The sequence below is a fragment of the Penicilliopsis zonata genome (genome assembly GCF_001890105.1).
Source record: "Penicilliopsis zonata CBS 506.65 unplaced genomic scaffold ASPZOscaffold_1, whole genome shotgun sequence".
Classification (NCBI taxonomy): Eukaryota; Fungi; Ascomycota; class Eurotiomycetes; order Eurotiales; family Aspergillaceae; genus Penicilliopsis; species Penicilliopsis zonata.
The window spans coordinates 3,299,315-3,313,947 of record NW_019208911.1 but is presented as its reverse complement, the minus strand read 5'-3'; the positions used below and the strand labels follow the sequence as shown (position 1 = coordinate 3,313,947).

Sequence of the window (14,633 nt, the reverse complement as noted above, 5' to 3'; positions counted from 1 at the left end):
GCTAGGTAATTTGTGATACCCTTTGCAGTCCGAGACCATTCAGGCCAACGAGACACGGGCAATGACCAGGCTTTACACGAGCCACAGGACCCTCATCTATGAAAGATGCCGAAAAATCCTCTGATACAATCCTAGAGCATGACACACGATAACGGATCGGGGCACAATTTACTTCTCGGCGGGTGGGACAAAGACGCGGGGGAACGAAGCATGCAGGTTCCATCCTCGGAGGCTGTTCAGCTGCCAGGGCGCAAGGTAGCATTCCGAAACATCTCTATTGTTCGATGAAGATCTTTTTTTGAACCGGACGGTAGCTGAAATTTCTAATAATGGCGATCACATGCAGTGAACGCTCTTTCTTACCGCAACCGGAACCCACGTTGTTTTGGAAGACATACGGAGGGCCTAACGCCCGAACACAGATGCTCTCTGGAATGCTTCAGTGGGGTCTCCTAGAAGCAAGGTGCTCTACAGCGTCTTGCATATTCCTCATCCTCGTGGCGTTGTTCATCTCGGATGGCCAGGGTCCAGTCCAATACAAACATGTCATGTTTACTCAAGCGGGACACCCTGCATGAAGAGCAGGCCTGGATCCACACACAACTCGGTCTCTCCGATGCTTGAAGTGGACTTTCCTGGTAGCCTTCACACCCTCGTCTCCAGTCTTGGGTTACATGGATAGATACAGTGCAATCCCTTGATCTGACCCGGCGCCAAGAGGAACATGGAGTGTACCTGCTATCTACGGGATCGAGTACATGGCCCATTTCGGTGGATTGGCAGGTCGCTGCTTCCGACTCTGATACCTTGATGCAGGAATATAAGGTGTGGGTTGTTCCACCTCACTGGATCTCCACCCATGTGAAGTCCATTCCTACCTGCAGATATTGGATATTCCTTAGTGCGGGCCACGTCGATATCAATAATCATGTCCTCCGGAGATGACCAGCCCAAGTGCGTACAATCCTCGCGTTTTCAGTATTCCGCGCTCATGTTTTGTCTAGATTGAAACATCATGGGGATGATGTTCCGTCGAGCGCGAAGACAGCCTCCTCTGAGGCGGATGAGAAGATCTCATTGACCACGCCAGATGGAGAAGAACCCAGCGATGAGGAAAAGAAGAATCTCCAGCACGTTGCTGAGAACCTCCCCCTCTCAGTCTGGCTTGTCGCCGTTGTCGAGCTCTCCGAGCGTTTCACCTACTACGGAATGTCAGGCATGTTCCAGAACTATCTCAACCTTCCGCTCAATGGCAGCGAAGGACGCGGAGCATTGGGGTTGGGTCACCAGGGAGCTACCGGCTTGAATACTTTCTTCCAATTTTGGTGCTATGGTAGGTTGGATTATTTAGCATAGCATTGCGGATCGGCCTTCTCTCAGCTTTGCTAATGTATGGCTGTACTACTAGTTACTCCCATCATCGGTGCCATTGTGGCTGACCAGTATCTCGGCAAATACAAGACCATCGTTATGTTTTGCATCGTGTACTTGGTCGGTCTGTTAATCTTGTTTCTTACCTCTCTTCCGGTTTCGCTCCATCATGGCGCTGGCCTTGGAGGGTTCATCGCAGCCATTCTCATCATTGGTCTCGGGACCGGAGGTATCAAAAGTAACGTTGCTCCTCTTATTGCTGATCAGTATACACGCAAGAAGATGGCCGTGTCGACGACCCAAAATGGCGAGCGCGTTGTCATCGATCCAGCGCTCACTGTACAGCGAATCTACATGATCTTTTACGCCTGTATCAACACCGGTGCTCTCTCGCTTCTGGCCACATCTTATATGGAGAAGTTTATCGATTTCTGGTCAGGTTACTTGCTATGTCTTTGTATGTTTGCCATTGGCATCTCGGTTCTTATCATAGGACGTAATAGCTATGTTGTCCGTCCTCCGCAGGGATCCATCATCACCAATGCCTTCAAAGCACTAGGTATCATGATTGTCAGCCGCAACACAGACGCGCCCAAGCCCTCGTGGCAGGCAGTCAACGGTGGCAAGCGCACCAACCTGCCTTGGGACGACCACTTCATTGATGAACTGAAACGGGCCTTGGTCGCGTGTCGTGTTTTCTGTTTCTATCCCATCTACTGGGTTGTCTATAACCAGTTCTCGAGCAATTTCGTTACACAAGCGCAGCAGATGCAGGGCCACGGGATTCCCAACGACCTGATGCAGAACTTTGATCCCATCTCTATCATCGTCTTCATCCCTATCCTAGAGACTCTGGTCTACCCAGCCATGCGGAAATTACACATTCCCTTCCGACCCATCACCCGCATCGCACTCGGATTCATCGTTGCATCTCTGGCAATGGTATATGCTACAATCGTGCAACACCTCATCTACTCAGCGGGACCGTGCTACGAGCATCCATTATGCGACGCCTCCAAGGTCAATGGCATTGCCCAAGGTAATCGCGTCCATATTGCAATCCAAACTCCAGCCTACGTCTTGATTGGGCTCTCTGAGATCTTCACTTCGGTATCCGGACTGGAATATGCATACACCAAAGCGCCACCCTCCATGAAGTCGTTTGTGCAATCTATGTATCTACTCACCACTGCCTTTGGGGCCGCGCTGGCCGAGGCCTTGACGCCTGCAGCGTTCGATCCCGCCATCCTATGGATGTTCGTGGGCCTAGCCTGTGGGACCTTTCTGGTTGGGATAATATTTTGGGTTACCTTCCACCACCTTAATGATCAAGAAGATGTGATGAATGCCCTGGATGCGAATGATTGATTCTATTGTTCCATGCTGTCGGGAGAAACAGTTAATTGAGTCTTGGGCTTTCGCTGTCATATCTATCAGCACATTAATGAAAGAAAAGACCAATTGTCTATTGAATAAAAGAAAGTAACACATTAAAGAGAGAGGGAAAAAAAATATCAAAAAAGAAAGTGACGACACCAGTAGGACTCGAACCTACGCCTCCGAAGAGAACAGATTTCTAATCTGCCGCCTTAGACCGCTCGGCCATAGTGTCTTATATATTATCTTGCTTAAAATTTGGATATAGGTAGCTAAGAAATGATTATGGATACTATTGAGGTACGTCTGTAGGTTTCTTGCCCACTTCCTAGTACTATGATGGTGGTTTCTTATTATTGAATGTACAGAATATAAATTTTTCTTGGTATATAGATATTATCTGAGTTTCACATATATCCTCGGTCACCAGGAAATTTAGATAATGTAGCTGTAATTTGTTTCTATGTTGATATACCAAATTGGTAAGGAACTGTTGAGGCGTACCTGAGGTTAGTTCTTAGTTCAAGTGCCTGCTCTCTTGGTATTTCTCTCTTGGTTCCTTTCTGGCTTCTTTCTTCTGTTCCCCTATCTTCCTTCTTCCCTGAATCTGCCTTTCCAAATCCTTGCCTCACGAACTAAGCTTTACCTGAAGTCTTTGTACCTTAATATCTAGTGATGATCATGAAGCACCTTGGCATTCTCTTGCTGACTGTCACATTGGTGGCTGCAGCTATCCTGCCAGCTGGTGGTGACGCTGGAGGTGCCCTGTATGCAACTAACAACCATGGTGAGAAAGAAAGTCTCCTTGCTACCCCTTCATAGGTTTACACATCTACAGTCTCGGCTTTTGGACTCGTTGACAGCCTCAACCAAACTCAACTCCCCGGACCCAGCCGTGATCTCAACTGCAGCACCAAGCGTTGCAACAAGGACAGAGACTGCATTGGCGATTGCACCAAATGTTCGAGCCATGAATGCGTCTGTTAGTATCATTCGATATCTTCCACGTATTCAACCACTCATGGCACACTAGACAAATTCATCAACGATGAAGATGTGTGTAGAAGAAAGTGTCAGAGCAATGCAGACTGCGAGTCCCCTTGTGAATATTGCTTGGTGATCAAGGAAATCTGCTACAGTGTGTTGCATAACTTTCCTAGCTTCGGTGAATATTGCTCATTCATTTCCAGACGGGTATCCCCCCAAGAGAGACATATTGACCAGGGATGACAAACCGATGGCCGATCTCCTGGAGGCCGACACCACTCTTGGTGACGATAATTTTCCCGAGAAACACGTCTAGAGGGTATTGGTAATTGCCAGTGAATCTGCAACCGGTGTATCGAATACAAGGTTTGCAGGTCTGTGTGGTCCCAAGAGCTGTCTAGATGCCCCTTCATAACGTCTCCGGGTCTTGATAAGCCTGGTTTGGCCTCGTAACCGTTCGTTTCAGCGTTGATCTCGGCAGTGCAAGCTGATGCCGGTGCTGGACACTGGTACTAGCGCAAGGCATAATAATGAGATTTGGCGACTACGGATTGACTGCGAATGGTAGAATCAAGCATTAATGACTAGAAATGAATAAAAGCCATGGTTCATCAGGAATCATGTAGAGCTGATGTGTTGTCTAACCTGGTGTGATTTGTCATTTTTCTCGATTGATTTACGTGCACGTGACTTATTCCGAGCTTCGCACGTTTAAGCACCGAGGCCGAGCTCACAAACACCAAATCCTGATTCAACAGACGCCAATAGAATCAGAATGTCGAGTTCTGGCTGTCTCCACGGAGCACTTCCATCCTATTCCGATGGCACTAATCTCAGCAGGGGCGCTTTTTATGTCGCGAATCCCGTAAATTTTGTTCTCAGGGTTTCCAGGGGCGCAAAGTATATAAATACCTTGCGTCGGCGCCTGGCCCGTCAGCAATTTGTCTAATCACAGATTCCTACTCTAAACCGCAGACTCCCTGAAATCCTTCATGGCGGACAATAAGAATATTGTCATTCTCGGGGGTTCCTACGGGGGCGTCTCGACCGCTCACTACCTGCTTAAACATGCTGTACCTCAGCTTCCCGACGGCGATTCCTACCAGGTCGTCCTGGTTAGCGCATCGACGCAGGTAATCTGTCGCCCGGCCTGTCCTCGCGCCCTGATTTCGGACGACATGTTTCCTCAAGACAAGCTCTTTGTCGACATCCCGCCGTTGTTCGAACAATATCCCGCGGGACGCTTCCGCTTTGTGCACGGCTCGGCCGTGAAGTTGGACCATGCTGATCGGACTGTGTCGGTCCAGTTAGCGGATGGTCAGAAGGAGACGACGGCCACGATCGCGTTCCACGCCCTGGTAGTTGCCACTGGTGCGTCTACCTCATCTCCGTTGATGGGGTTGAACGGCGATGAAAACTCCCTGCGCGCTGCCTGGTCGGCCTTCCGCCAGGCGCTTCCGACTGCCAAAAGCATCGTCATTGCCGGCGGGGGCCCGACAGGGATTGAGACAGCAGGTGAACTTGGCGAGTATCTGAACGGGCACGCCGGCTGGCTTCGCTGTAAGCTGGATAACCCCAAGGTGGCTATCACGGTGGTCACGTCAGGGGCTCAAGTCTTGCCCGTCCTGCGGACCAGCATTGCGAGCACGGCAGAAGACTATCTCGCTCGCGTCGGGGTGAAGGTCATCAAGAACACCAAAGTGGCTACGGTCACGCCGCCGGAGGCAGGGACTACACAGGCCACCCTGACGACCAAGACCAGCCTCACCCTATCTGACGGACGCACGTTGGAGGCCGACATCTACATCCCTGCGATGGGAGCCAAACCTAACACGGGGTTCATCGATGGGTCCCTGTTGGCTGCGGACGGCCGCGTGCAGACCAATGCCTCGACGTTGCGGGTCGAGGCGGCGGGTCCACGCATCTATGCCATCGGCGATGCGGCCACGTTCGCGCGGCCATCCGTGCATTCGATCATCAACGCGATTCCCGTGCTGGGCGCCAACATCAAGCGCGATCTGCTTCTTGCAGCTGGGGCTACTGCAGGTGAGGACCGGGTCTTCACAGAAGACGTGCGCGAGACGCAGCTGGTCCCGATCGGGCGGAGCAAAGGTGTCGGTGCGGTGATGGGATATCGCGTGCCCAGCCTGCTTGTCTGGGGTATCAAGGGGCGGGATTACTGGCTGTGGACGACTGGAGGGTTGTGGAGTGGTAAACAATGGGCCAAGGAATCATAGCAGCATCTGCGGAGATGTATCTAGATATCTACTCCATCTGATCATTCAGCCATGGATCCTCGAGTAGATCCTTGGCTGTCTTCCTAGCTTCAGGCCGCCACTGAAGCATCCCTCTCATGAAAGCTATAAACATCTCCTTGTTTCTTCCCTCGAGGAACTCTTCCGACAGTTCCAAACTGACTCCTGTCGGGATCTCTATGTCTTGCTTCCATTTTCCTGCAATCATGTCTTCGTAAGCCTTTTTGCAAACGTGCATTTAATGAAGCCAAAAGAATGATACGCTTACCATCATCAGTAAAGAATTCATGGCTTCGTTTTCCACGCCGGAGCATATCTAAAGGCGGTGGCCCTAAAATTCGCATGACTTCTGCAAGATGTGCCCGGGTTGAGTATCCTTTGCCATCCGGGTCATTTCCGTAGAAAAGATGTCTCCCCTCAAACAGATCCCACACCTATAACTGGTTAACAGACATATGATATTTGGAATGAACAGCAGAGCATACCATCACACCGACATTCCAGATGTCGACAGGGTAACTCCAATCCGTCTTTAGCATCACTTCCGGTGATCTATAAATGTTTGGCTGTGCATCGTGATTTCTCCTCTCGTCTCCCCGTACAGCAGAGCCAAAATCACTTAGCACTGCTCGGCCAAACACCTTCGGCAAGTCGAAACGCCGGGAAGCATATACCGGCAACCCATTGACGATTTTGCGGGGTGAAGGGTTCTTTAGTTCGGCCTGGGTAAAACTTTCAAGTATTGACTTGTCTTCTATATCTTGGAGAATATTATCGCTTTTGATGTCTAAGGATGCAAATTAGGGTAACCATTTCTAAGAAAGGTATATAGATGTCTTACCGGTGTGGACAAGCTTGCATTCGGTGTGTAGATAGTCAAGGGCAAGGAAGATCTGCATTAGACCAGCTTTGAGTAGATCTTCAGTAAATCGATGGCTGGGATTACGATATAGTAGATCCCTAAAGCTCTCCCACATTGGTTTCTGCACAAGACACGGATGGTCCCCGCCAGAACGAGGAATTGTGAAGAGATCCAGTGCTTTTCTTATATGAGGGTGGCCAGGGTGCCATGAACTCCCCTGATTCAGTTGCTTGTAGATCTGGAACTCTTCCTGATTACCTTCATCCCGCGTGTAGATTTTGAGTGTCACATATTGATGCCCTCTGAATGTGTCAGTTGGTCAGTGTTTAGTCGCTAAAATAGATAGATCTGCCCCGACTTACTCAAGATCACGAGCAAGCCATACTGTAGAAGTAGTCCCAAAACCAAGTTTGCCAATGATCTGGTATTTGGAACTAATCACATCGCCAATATTAGCTGGATAATATCGCCCTTTTTTGAACTGCTCAAACCGTTCCTCTTCAAGGACCTCTGAGGGACGGACAATCTCGAAGCTGCTGGTGGGAAAACACATGGGAGGCAAGGGCCGTTTAAGGGCCTTTGTGGCCCACTTCAGGAGTGTGGCCATGTTTGAACCAGACTGTACTCAATTAGTATAATAGTGAATATTGAGTCATCAATATAGGAGAGGTAGCGAAATGTAGCTTATCCGAATGTTGTTGTCTTGTTGTCTTGCCGTGCATTCAAGGCCGAAATGCGCCAATCTACTAAGCCCAATCTGGAGATGGCCCTGCATGTTTTTGGATCTTTGGACTCTCTCTTCCAGCGCTTCTTTTCCCCCAGTCAACTCCTCCTCCACCTCTGTTCCTGCTTTATCCTTCGCCTTCAAGCTGTTTCCTTCTCCTATATCTGCCATAGACTTGGAATAATAGTGTCAGCTGGTGCTAGTGGGCGTGCTGCTCTCGAGTCCTCGTCGATGGGGACTGTCGGTGACGTCCTCGTTCTTCCAGCAGTGGATGGAGGCCATTCTCCAGGAATACCTATGATCCACTGTCGAGATCTGCATTGATGACATCGTCGTCTACTTCAAGTCGCTGGATCGGTATCTTATTATCTTGTGAATGTACTGGAGCTCCTTGATAAATCTGGTATTATCTGGCCTGGTATTAAGTGTTGTTTCAGTGATGATTCGCAATTGCTTGACATCGATATCCCGATTCCACTGCGGATGAAAAAAAAAGATTTCAGCTTTGGCAGGTCCCCTGTCCTCTGTGTTGATGTGCCTTCATAAGATGAAGTATGGATTTTTGTCAGCGTCAACCCGCTGGTAGTGAGCGTCATCCGGTCTGGCAGAGAGAAGCTAACTGTTCAGCAAGTTTATACATCATTCCCAAGCCGTTTAACTGGGCGACCACACCACGACGGGCAGTTGACAACCACATTACTACATATAGTAATCTCCATGTGCACTGCCTGCAGCACGAGACTGCCGGTCCGCCCTAGCGTTGCGTGGACGTTTGGGGGCCATTCTATGGGCTTCATGGTTAATCACCACAACTGGTAACAATCTTTCTTGAATCTTTATTACGATATCCTTCCTGCAGACGGCTGAGAATAATTATTATCAAGAAGAAACTGCCTCAGGCCAAACAAACCCGAGTCTTCTCGAATCCCCATCCTATGCAGCGCTGCAGTCACTGGGGCTGATGGACCCTGTGGGACGATCAACGGCCAGGATCCACCACACCCAGGTGTCAATGCACCATAAAGGGGGCTGTGTATGATTCTGAATAGAGAACCGTGGATAGGGCTACGCCATGGTGGTTGAGTTCTGTGCAGGACTCCAGTGGTGTCCTGTACAGCTTCGGAGTATGTAACAATAGGCAGACGCATTCTAATTTATGCGACATTGAGGCTTGGATTGTTCTTGAAATAGAGTGGCTGCACAATGCCTTAGTATGAGATGTGGGTAGCACTTTGAGTCTTAGGTATGGAGTACTATCTGCTGTACGACTTACTGGGATGTACTGCTATGGAGTAGAAGTGAATGCACTTTATAATAACTGCTCAGATGGACTTTGACTCCGTAGTAGAGTTAATTTCATAGAGGGGCATGGCAAATTGGAGGGGCAGGGAGAACAAAGTCGACCTCATCGAGCTTACTATGTAGTGAGTATATTAAACTAAAGATCAGCTGTATTTAGATAGTTTTGACTTGGTGAATGAAATTTTAATTATTAGTAGGTATATTCTGGTGTAATTGAATCCATAACAAAGGCAACAAGCATACCAAAGTCGTTGCCCGGAACCCGCGAGAGAAAACGCCGCTGCCTGCGAATCCATGGCTTTCGTTGCCTCCTGTTAGCCACACACTTCATCAGAGGATCAGAGGAATAAGTGGCAGACTCCAGACACTACTTGCCATTATTGCTTGTTCTACAGAGTCACTTCTTCATCAATTTGGTTTCGAAAAGCCCTCTGAAACACTGTTTCGCAAAAGGGGTCTCGATTACTGCCCGGTCTGTGCTTCGCCCCTAAACCAGCATCAATCATAATAATAAGAAATCACTTCATCTCTGCTGTCGCGCCTCCTCGCCAAAATACTATCTTCCACGCTGCGCCTCTCCTCGCGTTGAAAAGAAACAGAACCACTAAAGTCAATTTGGTCTGTGACTAGCCAGTCCCCTGCTGCAGGATTGATTAAATTAAGTATCCCTCAGTCAGCCGCGGCGTGTCCCAAGAAGCACGTCCCCGTCCTCCAGCCGCCCGCCAAAGTCAGCAGTTGTCTGTCTCTGTCAGCCGCTTGTCTCCTCTCATCCTTCACCAACCTTTACTACATACATCCTTTTTTCTCTCTTTTCCTCTCGAGTTGGCGTCTGGTTCTTCGCTTTACCGCTAGAATTCTACAGCGACGCGAAACGACTCGTGACGTTCGATCGGCCATTTACAATTGCGCTACCCCCTACCTTCTTCCGCCGCTCTCCGATCTGGAAATCGGAATAGGGCTGAGATACTCGAAAGACTACGGTTTTCCTTTTAATACAATATCATAATGAGTGTACGTGATTTTTTATCCCAAAAGGAAGGGAAGGGGGTAAAGGAAACCCCGTGGGTTGAGCGACCGAGTGCTCATTGTTGACGTGTTTAGTACCAGAATCTCAACAGCTCAGACGGCTACGGTCAGTACGACCCGTATTCCGCTCAGCAGAACCCTTACGCTCAACAACAACAAGGCTATGGCCAGGCTAGCGCAATGGAGCAGGGTGCTGGCGGTTATGGTGAGAGGATTGCCCCGCTCCCCCCCCCTGTCGAGAGTTGACTTGGCTAACTGATTGTGTTTCTACTCTTAGAAATGTCATCTATGAACAACGGTTCCAACCAGCAGCAGGGAGGTGCCACGGCAATTCTGAACCTGTGCCGACGCATCAACGAGGATCTGCAGGGCATCCGCCAGAAGCGCGAGGGACAGTTGGTCGCGTTACAGAATGCGCTGCTAGACTCCAGCACCGGCAAGGAAGACCAGGAGATCCGCCAGAACCTCGACTACATGGAGCAGGAGATCAAGAATGGGTTCGAGGCTTTGCGCGAGAAGCTCAAGAAGGCCAAGCAGACGCCCGGCTCTGGTGACTCGCGCGTGCAGACTCAGATTGACCTCGCGAGCCGCAATATCCAGCAGGAGATTGAGCAGTACCGCAAGGCGCAGGTGGACTTCAAGGCCCGCCTCAAGGACCAGGTGCAGAGGCGGTACGAGATTGCCAACCCGGAGGCCAGCCCAGAGGAAGTGCGCCAGGGTGTGGAGATGGTATTAATGGGCCAAGAGCAGAGCTTCCAGGTAGGATATTTTTTTTTCTCTTAATAAAAAAAAGAGAGAGGAAATATGATTGTTAATAATACTGTGATAGGTCTCTGGCAACCGCACCCGACAGGCGAATGATGCGAAGAAGGCTGCTATGGAGCGCTCATTGGCAATCCGCAAGATCGAACAGGACATGGAGGAACTGGTCAATCTCTCCAAGGAGATTGGTCAGCTGGTTCTACAGCAGGAGACTGCGGTCGAGCAGATCAACGAAGACGCCGGCAACGTCGCCACAAATGTGCAGATCGCCAACAAGCAGCTGGACAGCGCCATCGTCAGCGCACGGAACGCCCGAAAGTGGAAGTGGTACGCACTGGGTATCATCGGTACGTTTTCTCACCCACCTTTTTGACTCTATGCAGAAACACTAGATCCCCAGCTAACAACTCTAGTCCTCATCATCATTATCATCATCATTATCGTCGTTGTTGTCAAGGAGGTCGAGAAATGATTCCTCCTACTGGCTGTTTGGATGACGCCATGTGGTGTTGGACTATGTCTATTCTTCGTTTTCCATTCGATAATGCCTTGTTTCCATATTCCTTCCGAGTGTCTCGTATTCCCAGTCTCGCTTCATGATACATTGAAACAGGTGCAATCCAAGGTTACTCTCCGTCCTCGCTCGCTACCTTCCGTTGTATCCTTTGCTATACCACTTTGCTTTTCCTCGTTTGCCTTTTGCCACGTTTTTCCATTCCTCTGTCTCTGTTGTTAAAAAGCAATAACCTAACCCTGACTTTCCACTGTTTCCTTGTTTTCCTTTCTTCTGCTGTCTTTCTTTCTGCCCTTCTGTACATCTGCGACTCATGGGCCGTCGCACATGTATATAGATTGTGTCCTAGATATAATTCCATCAAACTCTTATAATATCTCTGATTCATGGCATGTAGTATATAATTCTTCCTTTGAGTATCTCCGCTAATCCCTATGGATTCTGCAGTCTCTCCTTGTCTCTCTGCTCCTCCTCGGGCGTCCTCGTCCGTAACTGCAACGCATGGATCCCCCCCTCCCGACTCATCTCTTCTTTTAGCAGCGCGTATACCATCCGATGTCTCGCCGGTTGCATTTTTGATTGAAAAGCGGGGGATGTAATGGTAACACTAATTCGTTAGATAGGATATGTAAGCATCTTGTCTGTCTGAGAAAAAAAAAGGGTTGGAGAGCTGGGCGCACTGGAAATGCGTTTCCGTCGATGTCGACCCGCGCATCGCATTGTGGTGGGCGTGGAGATGTGAATCGTTACGAATTATCAGTGTTGAAGGGTTGAATTCTGCAGCAATCTAAATGTAGACTGAAATCAGTATTCACATATACATGGCATCGTCTTTGGGTAATTCAAGTTGAACCAATCTTGGTGTGGGCTCACCTTTTCTCTGATCAGATCCTCCACGGGCGTATTCGAGGCCATCCTGGACGCAGTACTGGAGAGGAAGCGGCGAGAAGCAAAGCGGAGCATTTCACTCGAAGAAAGAGATAGCAATGAGAAGATGCGCTTCTTGTTGGAGGTGGAGGAGAAGGAGGAGTTGGAAAGCAGTAATCAGTGTCACTCTATCGAGCTCGGGCGGATCTCCGCAGCGGATTTATTTTAAGCTTCCTCGAACTTCAACCTCAACCTCGAAGCTTGAATGCAACTCAGGCCTTGACAATAGAGTGAGGAGAAGAATTGACTGTGGTTACTACAGCTAATACAATGATCCATCCACAATAATCTTCTTGTTTCCTGTCATGCTTCAATTAGACCGGGTGATGTCACGACTGCTCCCGCGGGGCGCGTCGGGCCTTGCAGGCTGTCGAGCAATTTCCAATCGACTGCCCTCAAGGGTATCGCTCTCGAAGAACTCTGCGATCACTCGTCCTCTATCTACCCTGCCGAATCTACCGCTCTTCCATGCGCTCCAGAACCATGATCCCTCCGCTGTGGCCGTCGTCCACAGCGCGTCGTCTCGGACCTTCACGTACGGGAACCTGCTCGCTGATGTGCTTCGTGCGAAGGAACAACTCGCCGAGACCACAAAGGGTGGCAGGCATGCTCTGGCAGGCGAGCGTGTTGGGTTTCTGGCGGAGAACAGCTATGATTACGTAGGTACTGTTTCACTTCGCATTCTCATCTGCCTTCTCACGAACGGTATTGCTTATCCTCGGATGTCAAGTGACGCTTCTGTCGATTCTCGCCAGTGATGCGATCGCGCTCCCTCTGTCGCCGTCCTTCCCTGTTCATGAATTGAAGTATATCATGGATAACGCCCAGGCGAAGGTGCTGCTTGCTACGGAAAAGTACCAAGACAAAGCCTTTGATGTGGTCAAAACTGGGCTCGAAACAGAGCCTATTGTTGATATCAAGGAAAAGATTCAAGCCGGGTCATCCGATGCAGGTCCTGTTACTTTCGAGGACGCCGTGGGGGGGTCGTCACAGGGCGGGCTAATGCTGTACACTTCTGGCACGACAAATCGACCGGTAGGCTTCCTACCTTAACCTTTGTATCCCTTGATATGTCTATGGATGTGTGTTCTAATGGGCGAAGAAAGGGGTGCTTTTGCCGCAATCGGCTCTCACAGCCCAGGCATCTTCGCTTCTCCGCGCATGGAAGTACACGCCCAAAGACCACCTGCTTCATCTTCTTCCCCTCCATCATATCCACGGCACAGTCAATGCAATCGTGACGCCTGTTCTTGCCGGGGCATCTGTCGAATTTATGTTTCCCTTTAATACAGATGCGGTCTGGAACCGACTGGCGGCTCCATTTCTCTCGAATGTCGAACCGCCAAAAACACCAAAACCCAAAATCTCCTTCCTTACGGCCGTGCCCACCATCTATAACCGCCTCTTGTCCTCATTCCCAAATCTCTCAGCCGAAGTCCAAGCGGCTGCTAAGCAGGGCATATCTCCGCAGAACCTCCGACTGAATATCTCCGGCTCGGCTGCCCTTCCAACACCAACAAAACAGGCCTGGAAGGATCTGAGCAATGGAAACGTCCTTCTAGAACGATATGGGATGACCGAGGTTGGCATGGCGATCAGCTGTGGCTTGGATGTTGCGGACCGCGTGGATGGCAGCGTTGGTTGGCCTCTGCCGTCCGTCGAAGCCCGTCTCGTCGACATGGAAACCAACGCGGTGATCCTACCGGGCGAGGAGAGGGATCCGACCACCGGGCGCGAGCGGGAGGGAGAAATCCAGCTGCGCGGGCCGACCATCTTCAGCAAGTACTGGGGCAACGAGGCCGCCACTGCGGAAGCCTTTGTAGACGGCGACGACGGCAAGGGCCCCTGGTTCCGCACCGGTGACGTTTCCACCCGCCGGGTTGTCCCCGGGGCGGGCAAGGGCACCAGCGGCGACTGGGCACAGGGCTCCATGTATTTCATCCAGGGCCGACGGAGCGTTGACATCATCAAGACAGGCGGCGAGAAGGTTTCCGCCCTCGAAGTTGAGAGAGAACTGTTATCTCTGTACGCCACCTTCTCACATAGCCCTATATCTTTTTGCTTTCTAACAATTGATTTTTCTACCTTTTAGTCCCCAAATCGCCGAAGTGGCAGTCGTCGGCCTCCCCTCGGAACAATGGGGCCAAAAGGTTGCCGCCATCATCGTCCTCAAGTCGGACGCCCTCGGCCGCAACGGGAAACCATGGGGCCCTATGGACATGCGACGCGCGCTCAAGGACCGGCTAGCAGGTTACAAGATCCCGCAGGAGGTGAAGATCTTGCAGACGCCTATTCCGCGCAATGCCATGGGGAAGGGTGAGTTGACTTATTATTGATTGCTGGTCTTGAGACATGCTGACTTCCCCTGATTTGATAGTCAACAAGAAGACCCTTGTCCAGGAGGTATTTCCAATGCTAACTGAATAATTGCAAAAACTTTTAAAAGTCTTTGGTGTATATCACCATAATATTAGGGTTAGATAAAATAATACAAATATTAGACTGCTGTATGCATAGTACCTAGCT

At 50.0% G+C, this 14,633-nt stretch overlaps 7 protein-coding genes and 1 non-coding gene across 8 annotated transcripts; 5 read left to right on the top strand and 3 right to left on the bottom strand.

Annotated features, from left to right (window-relative positions):
• Positions 1 to 928: 928 nt before the first annotated feature.
• Positions 929 to 2,739, top strand: ASPZODRAFT_138813 (hypothetical protein; the record flags this gene model as incomplete). Its single annotated transcript, XM_022724494.1, has 3 exons — positions 929 to 954; positions 1,005 to 1,333; positions 1,409 to 2,739. The coding sequence occupies 3 exons, from the start codon at positions 929 to 931 to the stop codon at positions 2,737 to 2,739; spliced, it is 1,686 nt and encodes a 561-aa protein (XP_022586258.1).
• A 162-nt stretch (positions 2,740 to 2,901) lies between these two features.
• On the bottom strand, positions 2,902 to 2,983 carry ASPZODRAFT_t9. Its single transcript has one exon. It is a non-coding gene; the product is annotated as a tRNA-Ser (tRNA).
• A 388-nt stretch (positions 2,984 to 3,371) lies between these two features.
• ASPZODRAFT_163537 (hypothetical protein) lies at positions 3,372 to 4,351 on the top strand. The gene is made up of 4 exons (XM_022726629.1): positions 3,372 to 3,535; positions 3,587 to 3,730; positions 3,782 to 3,886; positions 3,909 to 4,351. The coding sequence occupies exons 1-4, from the start codon at positions 3,424 to 3,426 to the stop codon at positions 4,049 to 4,051; spliced, it is 504 nt and encodes a 167-aa protein (XP_022586257.1). The 5' UTR covers positions 3,372 to 3,423; the 3' UTR covers positions 4,052 to 4,351.
• A 376-nt stretch (positions 4,352 to 4,727) lies between these two features.
• Positions 4,728 to 5,972, top strand: ASPZODRAFT_148970 (hypothetical protein; the record flags this gene model as incomplete). The annotated part of the gene is made up of 1 exon (XM_022725442.1): positions 4,728 to 5,972. The coding sequence occupies one exon, from the start codon at positions 4,728 to 4,730 to the stop codon at positions 5,970 to 5,972; it is 1,245 nt and encodes a 414-aa protein (XP_022586256.1).
• A 28-nt stretch (positions 5,973 to 6,000) lies between these two features.
• On the bottom strand, positions 6,001 to 7,459 carry ASPZODRAFT_148969 (hypothetical protein; the record flags this gene model as incomplete). The annotated part of the gene is made up of 5 exons (XM_022725441.1): positions 6,001 to 6,188; positions 6,259 to 6,424; positions 6,476 to 6,777; positions 6,832 to 7,154; positions 7,215 to 7,459. The coding sequence occupies 5 exons, from the start codon at positions 7,457 to 7,459 to the stop codon at positions 6,001 to 6,003; spliced, it is 1,224 nt and encodes a 407-aa protein (XP_022586255.1).
• A 2,733-nt stretch (positions 7,460 to 10,192) lies between these two features.
• Positions 10,193 to 11,138, top strand: ASPZODRAFT_55866 (hypothetical protein; the record flags this gene model as incomplete). Its single annotated transcript, XM_022728569.1, has 3 exons — positions 10,193 to 10,663; positions 10,734 to 11,013; positions 11,080 to 11,138. 3 exons carry the CDS (start codon positions 10,193 to 10,195, stop codon positions 11,136 to 11,138), a joined length of 810 nt encoding a protein of 269 aa, XP_022586254.1.
• Positions 11,139 to 11,612: 474 nt separating this feature from the next.
• ASPZODRAFT_56138 (hypothetical protein) lies at positions 11,613 to 12,095 on the bottom strand (the record flags this gene model as incomplete). The annotated part of the gene is made up of 3 exons (XM_022728587.1): positions 11,613 to 11,787; positions 11,861 to 11,967; positions 12,054 to 12,095. 3 exons carry the CDS (start codon positions 12,093 to 12,095, stop codon positions 11,613 to 11,615), a joined length of 324 nt encoding a protein of 107 aa, XP_022586253.1.
• A 317-nt stretch (positions 12,096 to 12,412) lies between these two features.
• Positions 12,413 to 14,534, top strand: ASPZODRAFT_12555 (hypothetical protein; the record flags this gene model as incomplete). The annotated part of the gene is made up of 5 exons (XM_022721431.1): positions 12,413 to 12,770; positions 12,838 to 13,142; positions 13,210 to 14,132; positions 14,200 to 14,423; positions 14,485 to 14,534. The coding sequence occupies 5 exons, from the start codon at positions 12,413 to 12,415 to the stop codon at positions 14,532 to 14,534; spliced, it is 1,860 nt and encodes a 619-aa protein (XP_022586252.1).
• Between the last annotated feature and the right edge of the window lie 99 nt (positions 14,535 to 14,633).

Excerpts from the sequence above, each read along its gene's own strand:
- ASPZODRAFT_163537 (XM_022726629.1), top strand. The coding sequence starts at position 3,424 with ATGATCATGAAGCACCTTGGCATTCTCTTGCTGACTGTCACATTGGTG. Across the intron at positions 3,536-3,586 it reads GTATGCAACTAACAACCATG|TCTCGGCTTTTGGACTCGTT; the intron begins GTGAGAAAGAAA and ends ACACATCTACAG. Across the intron at positions 3,731-3,781 it reads TTCGAGCCATGAATGCGTCT|ACAAATTCATCAACGATGAA; the intron begins GTTAGTATCATT and ends ATGGCACACTAG.